This window comes from Musca autumnalis, unplaced genomic scaffold (genome assembly GCF_047663935.1).
Source record: "Musca autumnalis isolate F117 unplaced genomic scaffold, ASM4766393v1 scaffold_4, whole genome shotgun sequence".
In the NCBI taxonomy this organism is placed as follows: domain Eukaryota; kingdom Metazoa; phylum Arthropoda; class Insecta; order Diptera; family Muscidae; genus Musca; species Musca autumnalis.
This window is the reverse complement of record NW_027411977.1, coordinates 54,333,282-54,357,515: the sequence shown is the minus strand read 5'-3', so window position 1 is coordinate 54,357,515 and position 24,234 is coordinate 54,333,282. Positions and strand designations below refer to the sequence as shown.

Here is a 24,234-nt window from a genome sequence, read left to right as displayed (position 1 = left end):
TAAAATAAAACCGTGGGGCACGTCAATTGTCTACAAATTATCGATTTAATGTGCGATAGAAGAATCGTTTAATTCGTCGTTAGGCAGTTGGCCCGCAGACGGTGAGGAAATTACTTACTTTTTCTTGCTCATGGAAATTCCAATAGTTATACACTCCATGTAAATAAAAGAGATGTTTCAACTAGTTTATCGTTGGGCATTCACACTGCTGGCTGGCTGGCGAGGAATCGTTTCTCTGCTCGTAGTTTGTCTTTAATCGACAAAGTACTACTCGCTCACCACTATCAAACCCTAAAACTCGCTTATAATCAAGCTTGCTAGCTTGTTTCCACATTCTAGCCCTACTTATCACACGTCCATCGTTGTCGGTTGAACAACTGCCTAATTATAGTGTAACATTACAAAACAAACATTTTAATCAACGATTGTAGACAATTGACGTGCCCCACGGTTTTATTTTAGTCTAGTCTATGCATATGTTTATAATTCCCACGACTGTATATATTTTATTATTTTTTGGTTTTTAGTACATTTATCTTAAACATTGCAATGTACGTTTAACATAAAACCGTTTAACTTAAAAAGTTTTTTTACCTATTTTAATTTCAGATTGAACACGTGTTTATATCAAATTGAATGTCGACACGAAATGTCAAAAATGAAGCCTGGCGAAGAATTCAAAAGTTGGACAATTTTCAACTTTGTGGCCTGAAGCCTCGCTTCATTGTGGTCGGTCCTACTAAAAACAGTACAATTTCACTTTTGCGCCTTGAAGCGAGGCGGAAAAAATAAGCAACTAAAATCCATTGTGTTTGTTCTCGCCTTTAAAGTGAGTAAAAGTCGCGCAATGTGCATACGATTTTGATGCGCATCCGGTTTCATTAGCGGCCATCAAAAGTACTTCGATATACACCTATTTAAAATAGTTTCTTCAAGAACCGCGGGTGTGCCTCCACATTATATTTTGCGTAAAAGACCCATATTACTCGAGTATCTCTGTAATTTATGACACGCGTTTTCGCAAATATTAAAATCGAGTATAAAGGATTCCATTTATATAAAAAATTTTAAAGAAAATCGCGGTTTAGTACGCGGATTTGTCAAAATATATTTTTGCTGATTTTCCTATTCCCAATGTATCTATATCCGCGGTCTTAGTGTATGGATTAGATCGCGGAAGGGCTCATTAGATCCGTTGCGTAAAAAAAACTAATTTCACGCGGGGTTCAAAGGAAATTGAATGACACTTGTAAATTTTACACGCAAAAATAGGTTTTTAAGAAAATTCACGCATCCAATTTTGGCCTTTAGGTTCCACTTACTAGGATACTGTAAGGAGCACACCCATGGGATATACATTAAACGACGTAATATCACGAGTTCTATAATTGTATTATGAGTTTGGAATATTATCTTGCTGCGCGTCCGGATTTTAAAAAAAAAAATTCAAAAAACTCTGAAATTCCGGCTTCAAAATATCAGCATCAATTTTAGGTGGATATATCGAAAAATCATACACTAGTATCATGTTGCGCATGGAGTATTCTGTCATTATTTCTTTGGGCACAGGTCTATATTTATATCCTTTCCGCATACGAAATAGCGGGCACTATGCTAGTTTGTGATGAGTGACTGACTGACATTTCATCGCCAAGACAAAACCGCTATAGCTAAAAAGTTTTAATTTTGACTGTGGGTTGATCTTGGTGTGTAGGGGTGAGATAAGGCTGGGTTTTTGGAAATTCGTCCTAGAATGGTACGAAAAGTACCAAAAGGTACTAAATGTGGTTCCTTTGTATTAGACAAACGGGAAGAGCTAAAATTCTGATATTTGGAATGAGGGTCACTGATGGAGATCTGGAAAGATGTACCAAAGGGTTTTTGAAAATTCGAACTATAAGTGCACGAAAAGTACTAAAAGATACTAAATTTGGTACCAATTGCATATTTTGAACGGATTTAGCTAGAATCTTGAAATTTTGTATAAGAATCAAGTTTGGAAAGTATGTTATATAAGGAAATGGTTTTGGAAATTCATACCTCTGTGTACGAAGACTACTAAATGGTACCAAATTTAGTACAACTTGGATTTGGGTGAAGATAGATGACAGAGTTGGAGACCTGAAATTTGAAATTAAGATTGCTGTTGAAGTGTAGAATTGATATACGGAGGTAGTTTTTGAAAATTCGTACTTATGTGCACGAAAAGTACTAAATGATACTAAATTATGTGCATTTGGGTGAACGACTAGAGCTGAAAACTTGAAATTTGGAATAAAGATTGCTGTAGAAGTGTAAAATTGAGATATGGGGGTAGTTTTGGAAATTCATACTTATTGGTACGAAGCGTACTAAATTTGGGAATAGGGCTGCAATCTTGAATTTTGGAAGTAAGATCACCGTTGGAGTGTTGGATTGAGGTAGTTTTGGATATTCGTACTTATGTGTACGAAAATACTAAATTTGATACAATTTGACTTTGTGCGGACGAATAGAGCTGGAATTTAGAATTAATATTACTGTTGAACTGTAGGATTGAGTTTTGAAAATTCGTATTTATGGCTACGGAAAGTACTTAATGGTACTAAATTTGGTACAATTTGGGTGAAGGATAGAGCTAGGGCCCTGAATTTTGGAATTAAAATTACTGTTGAAGTAGTTTTGGATATTCGTCCCAGCAAAATTTGAAGGAAGGGGTTCCATGCGATGACGTGATTTCATGGCACCTTTTGCGTTGGTTCAAACGAAGTCCTGAAAGATCCGATCTTTTCATTAGCATTTGAACCAATGCAAATGAAGTTGTGAAATATCCGATCTTTTCATCAGCATTTGAACCCATGCTAAGGAAGTCGTGAAAGATCCGATCTTTTCATCAGCATTTGAACCTATTCCATCGATCCAAAAGAGATGAATTTTGTCGACGAGATAAAGCGATTTTGAGATGTGTGTCCGTCCGTCCGTCCCTCCGTCCGTCCGTCTGTCCATTATAAATTGTAATCAAACTACAGGCCGCAATTATCGACCGATAGTCACGAAATTGTGCATGGAGGTCGGGTTCAGACCAGAATAGATCCATATTTTTGTTGGAGATAATCGTGAAATATTTAGCGGGTGAAATGAACCAAAAACATATTATTTATCCAATTTTGAAGCGGCTCTGTAGGTTGCAATAAAAGTCCGATCAACGCGAAATTTTAAATGTGGTAAGAGTATATGACAGAGAAGTAGCTTGCAATTTGAGATGCCGATCAGATAATATTTAGAGGGTAAAATGGATCAGAACTTTTGTGTGAAAATTGGTAAAAAATATAGAGCTTATATCTTTGTTCCTGAAAGACACACCTTTCCCTAGTGAGTTATATTTGGAAGACGGTCTCTTGACCTTTGCACTGATGTCGATTACTTTGATGTACGTGATCAGATAACAGAGCTACAGCCTAATTTTCCAGTTTTTTGTTTGTAGTGTAGAAGGAAATGCCTTTAATTTTGCATGATGATCTGATATTATTTAGCGGGTGACATAGACTATTACTTTTGTATGAAAAATATACAAATTTTATTTTTGGTCCATATTTTAATTCCTGGAGGTCATATACCGGCAAAGTAGCCTACATATGGAATAATAACTACTAACCAACCCCTGATGCAAATTGCAATAATGTGTCTGCTAGATAACGGGCCTACTGCCTAATATATAATGGGTTTTGTGTAGAGAACCACAATTTCCTCCCATGCTACAAATTGTCTCTAACATGAGAGAGACATTTTCAGTTCAGTTGTCCAATTGGATGTTTTATACAAATATTGCAGCATGGGGTCGCTTCGCCAACTATTTTATACCTCAGGATTTAGGGTAAAGGCGATACAAAGAAAATACGACAAAAGATGTGTCTCATCGAAATATTGGATTTTTAGAGTCCATCTGTCTCTCTTAATGTCTTGCTGGCTGGTGCGCACGATAACTCTCGAACGGATCTACCGATTAGAACCAAATTTTATACTTCGTAATACATTGCCCAAGCTTTGTTTAAGTTCGAATGTAGGCTATGTCGGTCCACACCTCCCCCAAAAATGTTCAAAATTGTTTTCGAAAAATTGTGTGAACGATAACTGGCGAAGTGAGCAATCGATTTGCTCCAAACTTTCTATACATTATTATTCCTTCCAGATATAGATCGGATAAGACTAGATCGCTCTACACCTCCCACACAAAATTCGGAAAAGAGAAATTTAAGAGTCCTCTCGAATCGTTTTGAATTTTTTTCAGCGTATTGTACTTGCGCCGCAAATCCGCAAGGTAACTCTCAAGGGGATTTTCTGATTGGTCGAAACTTTACACATTTTTATTATTTTATCCAGTCATGTATCAGGTTGGAATATGGACTATATCGGGCCGTCCGTCGAGTACCTCCCACACAAAATTTGGAAAAAGTGCAGTTTGAGTACCCGTATCGGATCTATTTGATTATTTCACGGTCCCTATTCTGGTCTCTTTTGCGGGGTAAGTCATACTTCCTGAGATAATAGTCCAGAAGTTCCAAAAACCCCTGCCGGCTCCAACTAAAATTACAAATCTGAAAAAAAAATTCTCAAACTTTTCGAAAACTCAAAAGTTAGCTTACTAAAATTGATTTGGTATAGCCCCATATTACGATACCTACGGATTCCACGTATTTTGAAGCAAACTCGTGTTACAAAATAAATATATTTTTATACGGCAGAGGCTGAGAGTATATCACCGTTAGCGCAGCTGACTTATACTATCTTCTTTGGTGTGTAATTGAACATGAGTGGCTAATCAATGTGAATTTTACAATTTTCGAATATTTTTTAGAAATGTATAATTTATATATTTTCCACAAACATCCGAGTAAGGACAAGGGATTCATATTAAGTTCAATGGATTCATATTAAGTTATTGATATGTGACCTAGTTTTTATCGCCGAGTCCGAACGGCGTGTCCTAAGTTGTCACTTGTAGAGACGTTTTTCATGGCTGAAATATTCAGGAAATATCGCCAACATTACTAAGGGTATTTTGGCAGCGTAGACAATTTGATGGAAATCGAACCCGGACATTCAGCGTGCAAGGCGGTTGCACATAGCTAATTCCTACAGGTTGTGGTGTAGGGTATCACATGATCGGCCGCGTCCGACTAAAGGCTATAGTTTTACTTGTTTTAATTAATTATTTTTTTTTTTAATCTAATAATCTTATTTTCTAGAATACCTGGAAACGACATACGAACTAATAGGCAAACATGGAAATATTATAAAAGCATGGGTACTGGATCGTCTTTTCATATGCACGGCAAATATTGAGCTATACGAACAAATATTAGCACATCCTACAGAAATTCGTAAATCATGTTTGTATACAAATTTGAAACCATGGCTTGGTACGGGTCTACTAATGAGTGACGCACAAAAATGGCACACGCGGCGTAAAATTATAACACCAACATTTCATTTTACAATTCTGGAACAATTCATAGAAGTCTTCGATAGACAATCGACGGTGCTGTTAGATTGTCTGGCTGAGAGAGCGGATGGCAAGACTCCTTTCGACATTATGCCGTACATTTGTTCTGCTGCCACGGATATAATAACGGAAACAGCTATGGGTGTTAATGTAAATGCTCAAACGAATAAAAATATGCCGTACACTATGGCAGTACAGGAGTAAGTATTACAACAAATTAAGAGTCATTTTAGAATTGTTTAGTTTTGAGTTGTTGGGGGAAGCAGGGGGTGAATGGTACCAAGCAACGGTCCTGACCTGGCTTTGACATGACAAAGCCCAGGAATTATCTCGGTCCCTCTTTCATCTCAAGTGGACACTAAACTCCCCGTGGTGTCAGCTGGGGAGGTACCTTTAAAATCCGTTAAAGGTAATGGGCTTGCGTTCACCCATAAGACCGATAACAACTTGGGTTTGGCGGTCGGGTTAGCAACCTACCTCTACAAAAACGCATCCTACTATTAAAAAAATAAAGGAAAAGAAAAACAAGTAAGAAAGGCGTTAAGTTCGGCCGGGCCGAACTTGTTATACCCTCCACCACAAGTTGTATTGAAGAAAAATCGAATAATTAGTTTTCGTTTCGTGTATGAAGAAGACTTAATACTAAATTTCAGCAATTTCGGTAAAACAATGTGAGGCACCATTCTATGGCGGCTATTTCAAAACGTAGATCTATACCGACAAATTTATGACGGAAAGTTTTTAGGCTCAAAGAAGACTAAGTACCAAATTTCCTATATTTCGGTAAGAGGATGTGGCTAAAACTTAAAAAATACCGAAAATTAAGAAGTACGCTTGTATGGGGATATAGGAAGACGTGGACCTATACTGATAATACTCTTCTGGAATATTTTATAACTCTTGGAAGACGAAATAACGAATTTCAGCCATTTCGGTTGGATATTGACGTCACAATCTTCAGTATTACGAAAATCGGGAAGTACCGTTCTATGGGGGCTATATCGAAACGTGGACCTATACCGACGAATTTTAGTCAGAAATGGGGCAATATGAAAGCGTGGATCTGTACAGACATATTTCTGGCGAACAGTTTTATATCACATTAAAGACTTAATACCAAATTTCAGCCATTTTGAAGACACAACCTTCAAAATACGAAAAATCGGGAGGTACCTTTCAATGGGGGCTTTATGAAGGCGTGGACATATACCGACAAATTTATAGGGGAAGTTTAAGTACCGCCAAATTTTAGCCATTTCGGTGGAATATTGAGGCCACAACGTTCAAAATACCGATACCGATAAAGTTCTGGGGGAAAGTTTTATACCACCAACGTAGACTAACCCCCTGTTTTTGTAACTTATTTTTGTTCGTTCGTCTATATTCGTAATAATTTAGGCATCCATAGCTCAGCCCCCAGAAGATATACATATCTAATTTTTCGTATTCCCGTTCCACATATCGTTAAGAATTCCTCATTTAAAAATCAGCGCTCTACATTTGCGCTACAGCGAGTGAATCGATCTACAAAATTTGACAATTCGTGTGAGAAGAATAAAATTTTTTACAAAAACTGGGGGTAAGTACCAACCATTTCGAAGCTAAAACCTTCAAAATACCGAAAATCGGGAGGTACTGTTTTATGGGGGCTATATGAAGGTGTGGACCGATACCGACAAAATTCTGGGGGAAAGTTTTATACCCCTATAGAAGACTACGTACCAAATTTCAGCCATTTTGGTAGGATAATGAAGCTAAAACCTTCAAAATACCGAAATTCGGGAGGTACCGTTCTATGGGGGCTATATCAAAACGTGGACCGATATATCCCATTTTCAATACCAACCATCCTGCATGTAATAAAAACTACTGTACCAAATTTTGACTCCCTATCTTTAAAATTGCGAGCTGTATCTTGATTTCAACAGACAGACAGACGGACGGACATGGTCAAAGCAACATAAAATGTTATGCTGATCACTAATATATATACTTTATAGGGTCTCCGACGAATATTTCGATGTGTTACAAACGGAATGACAAATTTAATTATACCCTCCATATGGTGGAGGGTATAACAAAACCCTCCCAAACAAACCCATGATCTGCGAATATGCACCTGGAATTTTCGCACTCTTTATAGAGAAGGTGCAGTTTAGGAATTGGCAAATGTACTTGAAAAGTACAAGGCCGACATTACTGCCATACAGGAAACTCGATGGATTGGGAAAGACGTCACAACAATACCTAAAGGTGACGCACTGTATTATAGCTCCCATGACATAAAGCATGAACTTGATTGCGGATTTGTTGTTGGTCGAAAGTTAAAACATCTGGTCTCCAGTGAATGAAAGACTTGCTACAATACGGATAAAAGCAAAGTTCTTCAACATCAGTTTTATTTTGCGCTCATGCTCCCACTGAAGACAAGGACGAGCAGACCAATGATATATTTTATAAGTGCTTATGATCGTTGCCCACGCCATTAAAATTATTCTAGGCGATTTTAATGCCAGAATTGGAAAGGATCTTTGGCCCAACAGTCAGGAAATTTAGTCTTTAGTGAAACGTCTGACAATGGTATGAGGCTAATATACTTTGCAGTTGCAAAAAACATGGTAGCTAGCAGTACCAGATTTAAGCATTTCGATATTCATAAGGGCAGACCAAAGAACAAAACATCAAACTGATCACTTTGTAATACATGGAAGACATTCATTGAGCCTGTTGGATGTACGTTCGTTGCGAGGGGCAAACATAGACTTGGATTACCACCTTGTTGCAGCAACACGGAATATAGACATGGGTAAGCTGTAATCACAACAGATAGCCACAGTATATTCCACTCAACTGGGCTAATTGCTTAATCATAGCACTCCTCGTCACGATAACATATCAACACAAAGGCAAAGCATTTCCCACTCCATGCAAACAGCCGCAAAATCAGTACATGGATACCAGAGACCTCCAACAAGGAATCCATGGCATGACCAGTCGTTCTGCTACTAAAGAAAAAAATACGGCATATAGGGTTACTCCACCATCCACAAAACGGGTAGCGCACGAGAGAGGTATTAGGAGAAAAGGAGAGAGGAGAAACATCTTTTCCGCAGGAAAAAGAAAGAATGTACACAGAAAAAAATAATTAGTGCATTTCAGAAATAGTGTTCACAAAGTCTTGCCAAGTTTCAAATTACTGCATTTCATGAACGCCTTTCAAAAAGCGCAAAAATACTGTTTTTTTTTCTGAGAGATTGAAAAAAAAAACAATTTTGCCGAGTTGTTTTTGTCTTTATTGACTACCAACCACACACCACCAATCAAAGCAGACACAAATTTTGCTGCTTCGTTCCAGAACTAAAAAGTTTTTACACATTTTGAACATTTTTCCCCGAAATGCGTTCCCGTACACCAAAAAAGTTCTCTTTGAAAACATGTGGGCGTTGAACGGTTCTATCTTTTGAACATTTTACCATTACCATTATGGTCATTTGCCGTTTCTTCTAATGATTTTCTCTGAAATTGTTATCGTCTTGTGAGCATAGCAGAACAATACGAGCCATATGTACATACATACATGTTAAGTCTATCAACACTAGGTCGAGATATTAGATGTTGCCTTTATATTAAAGAAATTAAAAAAATTGTAGATGCGAACTTTTCATTTGAAAAATCTAAGAAAAAATGTAAACAATCGTCCAATGATCGTCGATGGGAATCACAGAAGATTAATCTGAGCGAACAATCCTCCACAATTTTGAGAAATGTTTGCAGGGTAGTTAACTTCAAACCAAACAACAACAGTGCGTTATATAAAGGCAAAATCTGCTATGCTCACAAAGACGATAACAATTGCAGTGAAAATCATTAGAAGGAACGGTAAATTACAATACTACAAAATAAATAATCGGATATGTTCCGAGACACACTTCACGCCTCATGCACATTTTTAACCCCATTTACTTCAATTTTTTGCGAATTTCTCGGGTCTGAGATTCATTAGGGTATTTAAAAAGAAGAGTACACCCTATTCCGCCCATAAAATACTTGAAAAATAAGCGTAAATGGGGTGAACAAAATGCTTGAGGCTTGAAGTGAGAGGTGAAGTGTGTCTCAGAATATACCCGAATAATAAAAGATTCGGGGATGGAAGATACCAAGCAACGGTCCTGACCGGTTTTAACATGGCAAAGCCCAGGATTTATCTTGGTCCCTCTTTCATCTCAAGTGGACACTGACCTCCCCGTGGTGTCACCTGGGGAACTGTCTTTAACACCCGTTAAAGGTAGTGAGCAAACATGTGCCGCGCGTTCTCCCATAAGAACGTTAAAAACTTGGGTTTGGGCGTGGGGCTAGTAACCCTCCACTAGAAAAAACAGCATACTATGAAAAAACGAAAGAAAAGAAAAACAACCCCCTCTAATGTTGACGAACCCCGCAAACGTTTTAAGGACCATGATCTGCGAATCTGCACCTGGAATGTTCGCACTCTTTATAGAGAAGGTGCAGTCTTCGCATTGGCAGACGTACTTGAAAAGTGCAAGGCCGATATTACTACCATACAGGAAATACCATGGATTGGGAAAGGCGTCACAACAACACCTAAAGGTGACGCACTGTATTATAGCATGAATTTGTAGTTAGTCGGAGACTAAAACATCTGGTATCCAGCTTCACTCCAGTGAATGAAAGACTTGCTGTAATTCGAATAAAAGCTAAATTCTTCAACATCAGCTTTATTTGCGCTCATCCTCCCACTGAAGAAAAGGACGAACAGACCAAAGATATATTTTACGAGCGCTTAGAAGAAACATATGACAGTTGCCCTGCCCATGACATTAAAATCATTCTAGGCGATTTTAATGCCAAAATTGGAAAGGAGAATATCTTTGGCCCAACAGTCGGGAAATTCAGTCTCCACAGTGAAACATCTGACAATGGTATGAGGCTGATAGACTTTGCAGCTGCAAAAAACATGGTAGTTAGCAGTACCAGATTTAATCATCTCGATATTCATAAGGGCACCTGGCTGTCTCCAGATCAGAAAACAAGAAATCAAATTGATCATGTTGTGATAGATGCAAGACATTCATCGAGCGTGTTGGATGTACGATCGTTCCGAGGCGCAAACATTGATTCAGACAACTACCTTGTTGCAGCAAAGGTACGCACCCGCTTAAACGTAGCAAACAAAGTACGAACAGACACAACACGAAAGTTAGACATCGGTAAGCTGCAATCACAACAGATAGCCACAGCATATTCCACTCAACTAGCCCAATTGCTTAATCAAAGCACTCCTCATCCCGATAACATATCAGCGCAATGGCAAAGCATTGCCCACTCCATGCAAACAGCCGCAAAATCCATACTTGGATACCAGAGGCCTCCACCAAGGAATCCATGGTATGATCAGGAGTGTCGTGCTGCCACCGAAGAGAAAAATGCGGCATATAGGGCTACTTTACAATCCGTAGCAACGCGTATCGCACGAGAGAGATACAGGGAGAAAAGGAGAGAGGAGAAACGTCTTTTCCGCAGGAAAAAGAGAGAGATGGAAAAGCGGGAGTGTGAAAAAATCGAGATGTACAGGAGCCAGAATGAAGTCCGAAAATTCTACCAAAGAGTCAAGCATCAAACTGATGGCTTTGGTACAGGCACATCCTCCTGTAGAGACCAGCAAGGTAATTTGGTAACTGATACAGATAGTGTACTCAGGATATGGAAAGAACATTTTTCAAAACTGTTGGTATCCAATAGCAGCGAAGACGACGTCGATAGCACAGTCGCAATCCCAGAAGATGGTATTGAATGTATACCGCCCAGCCAAGATGAGGTAAAGACAGCAATAAATCGGCTGAAGAATAATAAGGCAGCAGGAGCCGATGGCTTACCTGCCGAGCTGTTCAAAACCGGAGGCGACACGCTGATAAGGTGTATTCATCAGCTAGTTAGCACCGTCTGGCAGGAAGAACGAGTACCCGACGATTGGAACCTGAGTATCCTGTGCCCCGTCCACAAGAAGGGAGATAAGACTGTATGCTCTAACTATAGGGGCATAAGTCTACTCCCTATTGCCTACAAGATCGTGTCAGGGATATTGTGCGAACGACTAAAGCCTATGGTCAACGAGATAATTGGACCATACCAATGCGGCTTTAGACCTGGCAAGTCCACCATTGACCAGATATTTACCCTGCGGCAAATCCTGGAGAAGACCCAAGAGATGCAGATCGACACCTACCACCTTTTTGTCGATTATAAAGCAGCCTTCGACAGCCCGCTGCGTTCAAAGGTATTTCAAGCCATGTCTGAATTTGGTATTCCCGCAAAGCTCATCCGTCTTTGCAAAATTACTTTAACTGACACGAAGTCCTTAGTTAAAATAGGAAAGAACCTCTCCGAAGAGTTTAGTACCAAAAGAGGTTTCAGACAAGGAGACAGCCTTTCGTGTGATCTCTTTAACATCCTGCTGGAAAAGGTTATACGAGAGGCAAACGTCAAAAGAAGTGGCACAATCTACACCAATAGTCACATGTTACTTGCTGATGATATAGACATCATAGGCCGATCAGTAAAAGAAGTAACTGATACCTTTATGAAGGTCGAAGGAGAATCTGCTAAAGTGGGTCTGGCGGTAAACGGTGAGAAGACCAAGTTGATGGTGTCGACGCGCAATGCGTCCATTGAGCTCGGGCCGACTGTGGAAGTTGGTTCCTGTAATATTGAGGTAGTAAAAGGCTTCGTCTACCTCGGCACCTCCGTAAACACAACAAACGACATCAGTTGTGAAATAAAAAGAAGAATTGTATTGGCCAACAGATGCTACTTTGGTTTAAGTAAGCAGTTTAAAAACAAAGCCACATCTCGTCAAACAAAAATAACGCTCTACAAAACACTGATACTACCCGTGCTGATGTATGGCTCCGAAGCCTGGGTACTTGCGCAAGCAGACATGGCAGTGCTTGGTGTGTTTGAGAGAAAAATTCTTCGAAAGATCTACGGACCAATCTGCGTTGACGGTGAAAATCGACTTCGTATGAACCACGAGCTGTATCTGCTGTACAACGACATCAATATTGTTAAACGTATCGAGATGCAGCGATTGCGTTGGCTAGGCCATATCATAAGAATGAGCGATGATGACCCCGCTAAAAAGGTGTATAAACACGGACCGCTTGGCGGTGCACGCAGAATTGGCAGGCCAAGGAATAGATGGCGCAAACAAGTGGATGATGAGATGAAAAGGCGCGGTATTCCTGAAAGCGAAGCAACAAATAGAGAGAATTGGAGATCTTTTCTTAGTTCGGCCTATAGAACAAATGTTCTGTAATGGGCCAGCTAAGTAAGTAAGTAATAAAAGATATTCTGAACTAAAAGGGGATAATTAGTTTTCATTCGTGTCCACAACTTTATGTGGGTACCTAAAAATGTCAGATAATGTACCTAAAAAGTTTTCATTTGGGCGGCACTTTTCTATGGGAGGTACCGTTATATAGGGTTTATAACAAAACAAGGACCTATGTTGACAGGTTTTGATGGAGAAGTTTGTGACCACTGGGAATCTCAAATGTCAAATTACTGGTAGTTTGGTGGAATAATATAGGACAAATTCTACTCGGGAGGTACCGTTATAAGGGGGCTATACCAAACACGGACCTACATATGTTGACAATTTTTAGTGGAGAAGTTTTGCGAACACCGGGAACCTTAAATGTCGAATAATTCCTAGTTCGGTTAAAAATTTTAGCTATAATCCTCAAAATGCCGAAAATCGGTACGTAACGTTATATGGAAGCTGTTTAAGTTAGAATTGATTATTACATTTAAATTGGTCCTATGAATTGCATAGACATATTCGTTGAAATCTCCTCATTCCCATTTATTACACCCCTGTAATAGTATGAGAGATTTCAACGAATATTCACTTGACAACCGCCCTCTTGAAGCATCTATGCAGATGTCAACACAAAACAAAACAAACAAACATAATAATAAACAGAATCGATCGACCGCTTGAATCGCAAGCAACTTTTACCCGCGCTTTATCGTAAGCATTAGTACATATCGTTGTACATAATTATTCGAAAGGTAATATTGTTTACCATTAAATAAACACCGGCAGTCGAGCCAAACTCTTTTACTAAAAACTATTGTGTTTTTATTTTATTTCTATTTCTTTTTATATTGACGGCCAATCGTACGCATTGGGCGTACTGGCTCCATTGGGGAGTCTTGCTGCACTTGTTTTCCCCCAAGTCCCTATAGTGCGGGCTAAACATTTGGTCGCTTCGGGCCGAATAAACATTTGGTCGCTTCGGGCCGAATAAACAGAGGCTATATCAAAACTTAGACCTATCATGAATATTTCTAGTGGATTGTGATCAATGGGAACTTCAAATATCAAATAACAGCTAGTACGGTTAATAATTGTGGCTGTAATACTCACAATACCGAAAATCAGGAGGTACCGCTGTACATATGTGGGCTATATGAAAATATGGACCTAACAATTAACAATTCTTGTTGTAGAAATTTTGTTAGCTCTCAAATTTCAAACGACAGACAATGAAGCTAAAATCCTCAAAATGCTGAAAATCGGGAGGTTTGTATGGGGGCTATACCAAAACATGGACCTGCGTTGACAATTTTTGGTGTAGAAGTTTTGCGACCACAGGGAACCTCAAATATCGAATTACCGCTATTTAGGTTAAAAATTAAGATATAATTCTCGAACTGCCGAAAATAGGAATTTATCGTTTTATGGGGGCTATACCGAATATATGATAATTAGGCTACACCGATAGGGAACCTTAACTGTAGGGAAGTTAGCTAAAACCATTGAAATACCGAAAATCGGGAGGTACCGTTACATGAGGGCCATACCCAAACATGAACCTATGTTGACAATTTGTGAAAAAGTTTCGTGACTGTAGGGAACCCCAAATGTCTAATTACGGGAAGTTCAGTCAAAAATGTAGCCCAACATATTTGATGGGGAGGTATGATGACCACTGAGTACTTCAAATGTCAAATTTCGGTTCGGTTAAAAATGTTGGTTAAAATTCTCAAACTACCGAAAATCGGGAGGTACCTTTATATGGGGGCTATACCAAAACATGGACCTATGTGCGTAATTTTTTGAATATAAGTTTGTGTTTGAATATAAGTTTGGAGGTTATACCAAAACATGGACCTATGTCCATCTCTTTTATATCCTACACCACTATGGAAAGGGTATTATAAGTTTGTTTTGGTAAAAATTCATGTAACACCGCGAAATATTCGTCGGAGACCCCCAATGTGGTATACCAATCTTCATATCTCGGCGAGATGTTAAGATGTATAATGGGTTTTGTGTAGAGAACCACAATTTCCTCCCATGCTAAAAATTTTCTCTATCATGACAGAGAATTTTTCAGTTCAGTTGTCAAATTGGATTTTTTATACAAATATTGCATCATAGGGTCGCTTCGCCACCTATTTTATACCTCAGGATTTAGGGTGAAGGGGATACAAAGGATATGCGACCGAAGATGTGTCTCATCGAAATATTGGTTTTAGACCCCAAATTCGTTTCAGACAATTTGGAGTCTATTTAGCCCTGTCCGTTCATTTGTCTCTCTTAATATCTAGCTGGATGGTGGGCACGATAACTGTCGAAAGGATCTACTGATTAGAACCAAATTTTATACTTCGTAATATTTTTCCCAAGCTTTGTTTAAGTTCGAATGTAGGCTTTGTCGCATCTCCCGCAAAAAAGTTCAAAATTGTTTTCGAAAAATTGTGTGAACGAAACTTTCCATATATTACTCGTATTATTCCTTCCAGATAGATCGGATAAGACTAGATCGGTTCACACCTTAGGGTACCTCCCAAACAAAATTCGGAAAAGAGAAATTTAAGAGTCCTCTCGAATCGTTTTGAATTTTTTTCAGCAGATTGTACTTGCGCCGTAATTTCGCAAGATAAATCTCAAGGGTATTTTCTGATTGGTCGAAACTTTACACATCTCACATCATTTTTGAGTTATAGACGTTCAAATTGACACAATGCACTGACTGTATCGCCTCCTTATAAAACAATGTCATTAGTGCAATTTCTCAAATAAAACATTTATATCTTGAAAATGATACAACCTAGGAAAAAATAAATCATCCAGTCTTGTAGAGAATTTTCACAGCTTCAACATTTTCTTTAGTCCCATTTTGATATGACTTGCGGTTTCCAAGCAACATCTTGAAGACTTAAGATAAAAACCTAAAAATTTGAACTGAACCTCTATATCTAAAAAAAGGTAAAACCTACGAAAAAACTTAAAGGTCAGTCTTGTAGAGAATTTTCACAGCTACAACATTTTTTTTCACTAATTTCGATACGACTTGCGACTTGTTTCCAAGCAAAATCGTGAAAACCTAAAAAAATTCTAAAATTGTGAATTTTGATCGCGATTTTTTTAAAAATCCCTTCGACGATTTTTTCTGTTTTCTTTATATTTCTTATCTATTAACATTGCTGTTTAAGAATCCGCGAAATCTTCCCATGTGTAAGCGGTTTTCATCAAAAGTTAGTTAAGGCGCACTGAGCATGATATTGTTGTATAAGGAGGCGATACAGTCAGTGCATTTTCTCAATTTGAACTTCTATATCTCAAAAACGGTAAAACCTACGGAAATATCATAAAGGACAATCTTGTGAAGAATTTTCACAGCTATAACATTTCACAGGCCCATTTACATAGGACTCGCAGTTTCCAAGCAAAATCATGAAAACCTAAAGAACCCATAAAAATGTAAACTTGAATCCCCATTTATTTAAAAATCACTCCGGCGATTTTTTTTTTCTTGATATTTCTCATCTGAGAGCATTGTAGTTTCAGAATCTGCAAAAACTTCCCAGGTGTAAGCACCTTCCATTTAAATTTGGTTAAGGCACATCGTGATATGTGAGGTACAAGTGTAGAATATGTATATATTTATTTACTTTAGGTGTATTCCAAAAAGGAACCTGATATTCAAAGACAATTTAAAGATGTAGCAGGAGGACCTAATCAATGTGAATTTTCCAATTTCCGAATATTTTTTAGAAATTTATAATTTATATATTTTTCCACAAACAGTAAAGACAAGGAGGCTTTTCTTATATCATTGGATTCTTAATAAATTATTGATATGTGACGTAGTTTTTATCGCCGAGTCCGAACGGCGTGTCCTAAGTTGCCACTTATAGAGACGTTTTTCATGGCTGAAATACTCAAGAAATATCGCCAACATTACTGAGGGGTAGACCGTAGACAATTTGATGGGAATCGAACCCGGAAATTCAGCGTGCAAGGCGGTTGCACATAGCTAATTCCTACAATGAGAACCCTTAATGTGAAATTATAGCTAATTTGGTCAGAAAATCTAGCTAAAAACGTCAAATACTTGAAATCTGGCGGTACCGTTATATGGGGGCTATCCCAAAATATGGACCGATATAGGCCATCTTCGAACTTGATCTAAGTTCAGACCCAAGACCTATGTGTACAAATTTTCAGTTCTATATCTTAACTCATTCGGAAGATCGCCGGATTACAGCAGACGGACAGACGGACAAGGCTAAATCGACTTAGAATTTTACACTGATCACGAATATATATAAGGTGATCTTGTGCAAACAATTCGAGCTGAGGATTTTTTGAAAATGCAGACCCAAACGACAAGAACCCCTAGTTGGGTTTTGTTGTGTCAGATCCAGCTCGGATATTATGGCCCCACCTAAACATGGTTAAATATTGAGTTTTTAAAGAAATTCGGGGCTATATCTCTAAAACCAATGCGAATCTTCTTCTGACCTCTGAAGCAAATTTGTAGATAAGGACAAGAATAAAATGTTTGGAGAAATAATAAACTCGAAAAACTACATAATTGCCTTAAATTTCAAAATATCTGCAAAAATTACACAATTTTTATACATTTCACACCGTATCTCTAAAACCGTTAATTTTTTCTGAATATTTTCTTTTGGAAAAATATTCCCTGGAATGTAGTACACTTCAGAACATGTCATTGTTGTAAAATGCCTCTATGCCGTTGTTTTCAGTACATTTTTCAACGACTATTTAATCAAAATGTCAATAATGTAGTGAAATCCGAAATGCGAGAATAAACTCTTGGTGTGAACTTTGTTTGAAATACGTGTTGTAAAAGATATGATGCAAAATACCGCTGAAACAACATGAAGTAAGCATTTTAGATTTCAGAATGTTCTAAAGAATTGTTGACAACTTTATTCGGAAGATTTTTGCAAAAGGTTACTTGGTTCAACTCCCAATAGTTTAGCCGATACTGACCAGAATTTCAGCAATTATGTAAAATTTTCTATATTTTATAGATTTTGGTGCCCTAGATGGAGTTTTTCTTATGTGGTTTTTCCAAAAGATAAGTTCTAGTAGTTTAGGGCTACAATATTGCTAAAGACAGCAAGGTCAAATTCCTATTCGTTTCTAAGATAAAGTCCTGATAAATGCAAAAAAGTGCAAAAAAGTCCGGTTTAGATGAGGCCATAAAATCCGAACTGGATCTGACAGCACAAAACCCTACTAGGGTTTTTGTAGTCTAAATATGTACTTTCAAAAAATGCATACTAGAAGTTGTTTGCGTTTTCAGTGTTGCATAATGTTATGGTGGAGGGTATAAAAGCAGCAAAATTTGTGTCTGCTTTGATTCGTGGTGTGTGGTGGTGCGGTTGCTAGTCAATAAAAACAAAAACAACTCGGCAAAATTGTTTTTTTTTTCAATCTCTCAGAAGAAACAGTTTTTTTTTTTTGCTTTATGAAAGCCTTTCTTGAAATGCAGAAATTTGAACCTTGGCAAGACTTTATGAAAACTATTCCTGAAATGCACTATTTATTTTTTTTTGTGTAGAGGCATAAGTCTTCTCCATATTACCTACAATATAGTGTCAGGGATATTATGCGAACGACTAAAGCCTATGGTCCATAAAATAATTGGACCCTACCAATGCGACTTTAGACCATAGCCGACCAAGAAGAGCGAGCGCTTAAATTGTTTATGTGTGGGTAAAATTACACTGACAGAACAGGGTGATGATTTTCATATTGAGTGTGAAATGAAAAATATGTTGTTGGCGCGTTCGCTTTGTATGACTTAAATTAAAAATAATATAAATAACTTCATAATTTGAAAAGTATTTTTCTTCATATGTTAATTTTTTTGAGAGAAAAAACAAATTGTATATAAGAATGATTTTTTAAGACTTTCTAAGCATACATACATTTTTATACCCTCAGCCTTTAGGCTATGAAGGGTATATACACTTTCATACGGGCAAAATGTGCCTCATCGAAATAATGGTTTTAGACCCCAAGTATGTTTGGACGAAATGTGTTTCAGACAATTTGGAGTCGATTGAGCAATGTCCGTCCGTCTGTCTGTCTGTCTGGCTGGCTGGAGCGCACGATAACTCTCGAAGGGATGAACCGATTCGGTTCAAATTTTGGCTTTCGTAATATTTTGTCCAAACTTAGTTTAAGTTCGAAGATGAGCTATATCGGTCCACTCCTTCCGGTACCTCCCCCACAAAAGTTCGAAAATGTTCGGAAAATTTGTACGCACGATAACTCTTGAAGGGTGTAACCGATTTGGTCCATACTTTGCCCATCGTGGAGCGTGTACCAGACTTAGATCAGGTTTTAATATGGACTCAATCGATCCACTCCGTCGGGTACCTCCCACACAATATTTTGGAAAAGTTCAGTTTAGGAACATCTCTCGAATCGCTTTGATTTTTGCTTTAGCAACTTGTATTCACTGCCCTCCATACGACGGTACAAGTTTCATCAGGGGCAAGTCCATACTTCCTGAGAAAATAGCCTGAAAGTTGCAAAAAACCCCTATGACACCGTGTGAGGAGGTTGGAGGGCAAAATAACTCTCGAACAGGTCTGCCGATTCGGTCCAAAGTTTGGCCTTAGTAATATTTTGTCCAAACATAGTTTAAGTTCGAAGATAAGCCATATCGGTCCACTCCTTCAGGTACCTCCCCCACAAAAGTTCAAAAATGTTCGGAAAAATTGTGCGCACGATAACTCTTGAAGGGAGCGGCCGAATTGGTCCATACTTTACACATCCTAATATATCTACCAGATATAGATCAGGTTCAAATATGGACTATATTTGTCCACTCCATCCGGTACCTCCCACACAAAATTTCGGATAAGTTCACTTTAAGACGTGACATCGAATCACTCTAATTTTTGTTGAAGCAACTTGCATTCGCTGCCTCAATTGCGATGGTAAAAGTTGTTTCAGGGGAAAGTTCATACTTTTTGAGCAAACATCCCTGAAGTTCTAAAAAACCCCTATGGTACCATATGTAGTGGCTGGAGATCCATTCTTTTTAGTATCTCCTCCGCAAAACTTTTGATATTTTACCCTAATCAACATTTTTGTCAGTTCAAACGCCCAAAATTTTTAAAACTCCCTAAATACATGCGTTTTTTGGAAAAAAATTGTTTCAATATACACAGGCTGAGGGTATATCTCTGTCGGTAAAGCCGACTGATACTTTTTTACTTGTTTATTGTTGCATTGCAGACGAGGCATTCTGCGTCATTAAAAATATTAATACAAAACTAAAATCATTTTCAAATTCTTCCCTCCATATATTTGCTGTACAACTGCAAAATCTTTTCTGTGTACCCAAAAATAAACAAATAAAGCGGCATCAACCTGCTTGCATGAAATTCAGTACAAGACTGAAGTAAACAAAATCAAAACATTTGCTCTCTTACTTTGCGTTCGGGTCGCGTGTGTGTGATTTGCCGAAAAACTTCGTAACCAAATCAATACCCACGAACGGGTTTGCTTTAGACTAGGGCTGAGCAAAATGGGGAGAGAGGGAAATTTAAGAGAGAATTAATATTTAATTTTTCTTGGTGTTTCATTACTTATTTCAAAATTTTTTAAACATTAATGTTGTCTAAAATCGTCAACAATGCAAATTATTAAAAAATTTAAATTAAAAATTGCATAAACTTTTAATTGTTGATGGTTCACGAAAAACTAAGAGTACGTTTTCGCAATTTGGCTGTGTGCTAGCACACAGGCGAGCTCACCCCTGCTTTAGACCAAACCCGTTCGTTGGTATTGATATGGTTACGAAGTTTTTCGGCAAATCACACACACGCGACCCGAACGAAAAGTAAGAGAGCAAATGTTTTGACTTTTTTTACTTCAGTCTTGTACTGAATGTCATGCAAGCAGGTTGATGCCGCTTTATTTTTTTTTTTTTTTTTTTTTTTTTTTGGTACACTGAAAAGATTTTGCAGTTGTACAGCAAATATGTAGAGGGAAGAATTTGAAAATGATTTTTTGTTTTGTATTAATATTTTTAATGACGCAGAATGCCTTTTTAGGCGAAGGTCATTTTTAGTATTAAGTTTTTTTTTTTAATTTATTAATCGAGCTTTTTTATGATCTATAATGCAAATGGAAAAGGAAAGCCGACGATTCGAACCCACACACCCACCACTATGTTTGGCTCTGAACGCTAACACGCCGTGACAACTTTTTTCCTGTGTTTTTCATTTCATACTCAACATGAAAATCATCACCCTGTTCTGTCAGTGTAATTTTACCAACACATAAACAATTTAAGCGCTCGCTCTTCTTGGTCGGATATGCTTTAGACCTGGCAAGTCCACCATTGACCAGATATTTACCCTGCGACAAATCCAGGAGAAACCCCAAGCGATGCAGATCAACACCTACCACATTTTTGTCGATTATAATGCGGCTTTCGACAGCCCCCTACGTTTAAAGGTATTCTAAGCCATCTCTGAATTTGGTATCCCCGCAAAGCTCTTTCGCCCCTGTAAAATGACTTTAGTAGATACTCGGTCCTCAGTTAAAATAGGAAAGAACCACTCCGAAGAGTTTAATACCAAAGGAGGTTTCAGACAAAGAAACAGCATCTCGTGTGGCTTATTTAACATGCTGCTGGAAAAGGTTATACAATATGTGAAGGTCAAAAAAAGTGGAACAATATATACAAACAGCTATATGTAACTTGCTTACGCCGATGACATTGAAATCATGGGTCGATCGGTAAAGGAAATAACTGATACCATTGCAAAAGTCGAAACGGAATCTGCGAGAAGACCAAGTTGATGGTGTCGACGCGCAATGCGTCCATAGAGATCGGACCAGCAGTGGAAGTTGGTTCCTATAATTTTTAGCAGCGTAAAAAATACTTTATGAAACATTTCCAATGGTTTCGTTTCGTATATTCCATAGGAACAATTCAAAACGAAACATAACCCACGTTGACCGTACTCGCTGTTTTGTATCGTTTTGTTTAAATTCGTGAGTGCGAACAAAACGAATAGCGAAATGTTCTCAATTCCAAATGAACGAAAATAGTTCAAAACACATGAATGATTAATTTGGTGTTTGAAAAAACAACATTCCGCATCTCGCGAGCAAGCAAAGAGATCTTCTCTCTCCACTCACTAATGATGATGTTAGCTGATAGGGTAGTTAGGCAATCAAATGTGTGTGTACCTGAGTGTCACATTGATCATTTCGCACATCAAATGTTTGCCAAAAATTCTTTTTGTTTCGGTGGTGAATGCAACAACTCGGCAATGCATAGCCGAAGAACATTGATGGGAGAGTAATGTCCCTTTGTTAAACAACGGATGACATAGCTCTCATTTGAATTCTTTATTCTCTGTTGTTACGACAACGTGCAGGCGATGACATCAAAGATTTTGTTGTATTGTTTTGAGAGCGAAACGATTCAGATAAACTGAAAAGATTCTGATTTTGTGTGATTGGTACGGGAATAGTTTTGTTTATTTGCGTTCATTGATTTTGAGGTAGTAAAAGACTTCGTCTACCTCGGCGCCTCCATAAACACAACAAACAACATCACCTGTGAAATAGGAAGAAGAATTGTGAGCAGTTTAAAAACAAAGCCACATCTATTCAATCAAAAACAACGCTTTACAAAACACTGCTACTGCCCGTGATAATGTATGGTCCCGAAGCCTGGGTACTTGCGCTAGCAGATAATGCAGTACTTGGTGGGTGGTGAGTGTAGAATTCTTCAAAAGATTTAGGGACCAATCTGCGTTGACGGTGAATATCGACGTCGTATGAACCACGAGTTGTATCCGCTATACAACGACACCAATATAGTTAAACCTACTGAGATACAACGATTGCGTTGGCTAGGCCATGTCATAAGAATGAGCGCTGATGAACCTCCTAGCAAGTCATATTAATACGCGCCAAATGGCGGAACATGCAGAGCTTATCATAGTTTTGTCATTTATTTAAAAAACAAAAACAAAACAAAAAATTCTTAACTGCCTCATTGTAGATACAAAATTACTTAATTCCTATTTGTTTCAGAATGACCAGTCAATCGGTTTGGCGCTGTATTCGAGCCTATCTTAACAATGAAATGGTTTTCTCAATTCTACATCCATTTAGAAAACTGCGACAAGATAAACTCATAAAGGTAATGCACAAATTCACAAAAAGTGTTATAGAGGAAAGACGTCAGGAATTGGAAAAGAAACTGAAATCTAAAAACACTAGTAATGATCCAGACCCACATGGTCTGGGTATAAGAAAACATATGGCCTTATTGGATGTCTTACTTCAAGCAACGACAGCTGATGGTAAACCCTTATCCGACGAAGATATACGTGAAGAAGTGGACACAGTTATGTTTGCAGGTCATGATACAACAACTACAGCACTAAGTTTCACATTATATCTTATTTCACGGCATCCTGAAGTCCAGCAGAGGCTCTTAGACGAAATTTATAACATCTTTGGAAAGAACACTGTCGAGCCATTCACTATTACAAAATTAAATGAATTGAACTATATGCAGTGTGTTATTAAAGAGTCTTTACGTTTATATCCACCCGTTCCAATGATAGGACGAGAAATTACCGAAGATTTTCATTACAGTAAGTTTCGAACATTCTATAATGATTATCCAATATTTATTGGTATTTTTGAAATTACAGGCCACTCCGTAATAGGTGATGGTGTTTTACCAGCTGGAACTCAATTCATTATGTATCTCTTCCACGGACTTAGAGATCCAACAGTTTTTCAAAATCCAACTGAATTTATACCAGATCGACAGATGGATTCTTCTATTAATAGTCCATTTATTTCCGTTCCATTCAGTGCAGGTCCACGAAATTGCATTGGCCAGCGTTTTGCAATGCTTGAAATGAAAACTGTCCTTTGTAAAATTCTGCGAGAATATGAATTGCTGCCAATTGGACTTGATATTAAACTTACATTAGCTCTTATTTTACGTTCGGAAACTGGTATGCAACTTGGCCTAAAAAAGAGGGCGACGGCTTGAAACGTGTGATGATTGTTCTGAAATATATATTATACAAATTTAAACTGGTATGGATGGAACTTGGTATAAAAAGGAAGGGAACCAATTTAAATGCACGATTTTAATTGTTCAATAAATATGTTAAACGTTTCTAAATTGTTTATATTATTTTATACCATCCATCATAGTATGGAGTATATTAAGTTTATTTTCCGTTTGTAACGCTTTTGCAACCCTATAAAATATATATATTCTGGAACAGGGTAAAATTCGGAGTCGTCCGTCTGTTGTAATCGTTCGTTCGTCCGTCTGTTGTAATCAATCTAGCATCCACAATAATAGAGACAAGACAATGCAATTTTGGGAAGATGT

General features: G+C 37.9%; 1 protein-coding gene across 1 annotated transcript in view; it reads left to right on the top strand.

The window, feature by feature from the left end:
- LOC141401456 (cytochrome P450 4d8-like) overlaps positions 1-24,018 on the top strand; it is a 32,409-nt gene extending 8,391 nt beyond the window's left edge. The window contains exons 2-4 of the mRNA XM_073981716.1: positions 5,226-5,682; positions 22,905-23,473; positions 23,534-24,018. Of these exons, the coding sequence (XP_073837817.1) occupies positions 5,226-5,682; positions 22,905-23,473; positions 23,534-23,883 (1,376 nt within the window). The 3' untranslated portion in view covers positions 23,884-24,018. The remainder of the gene's footprint in view (positions 1-5,225; positions 5,683-22,904; positions 23,474-23,533) is intronic.
- Positions 24,019-24,234: the final 216 nt, after the last annotated feature.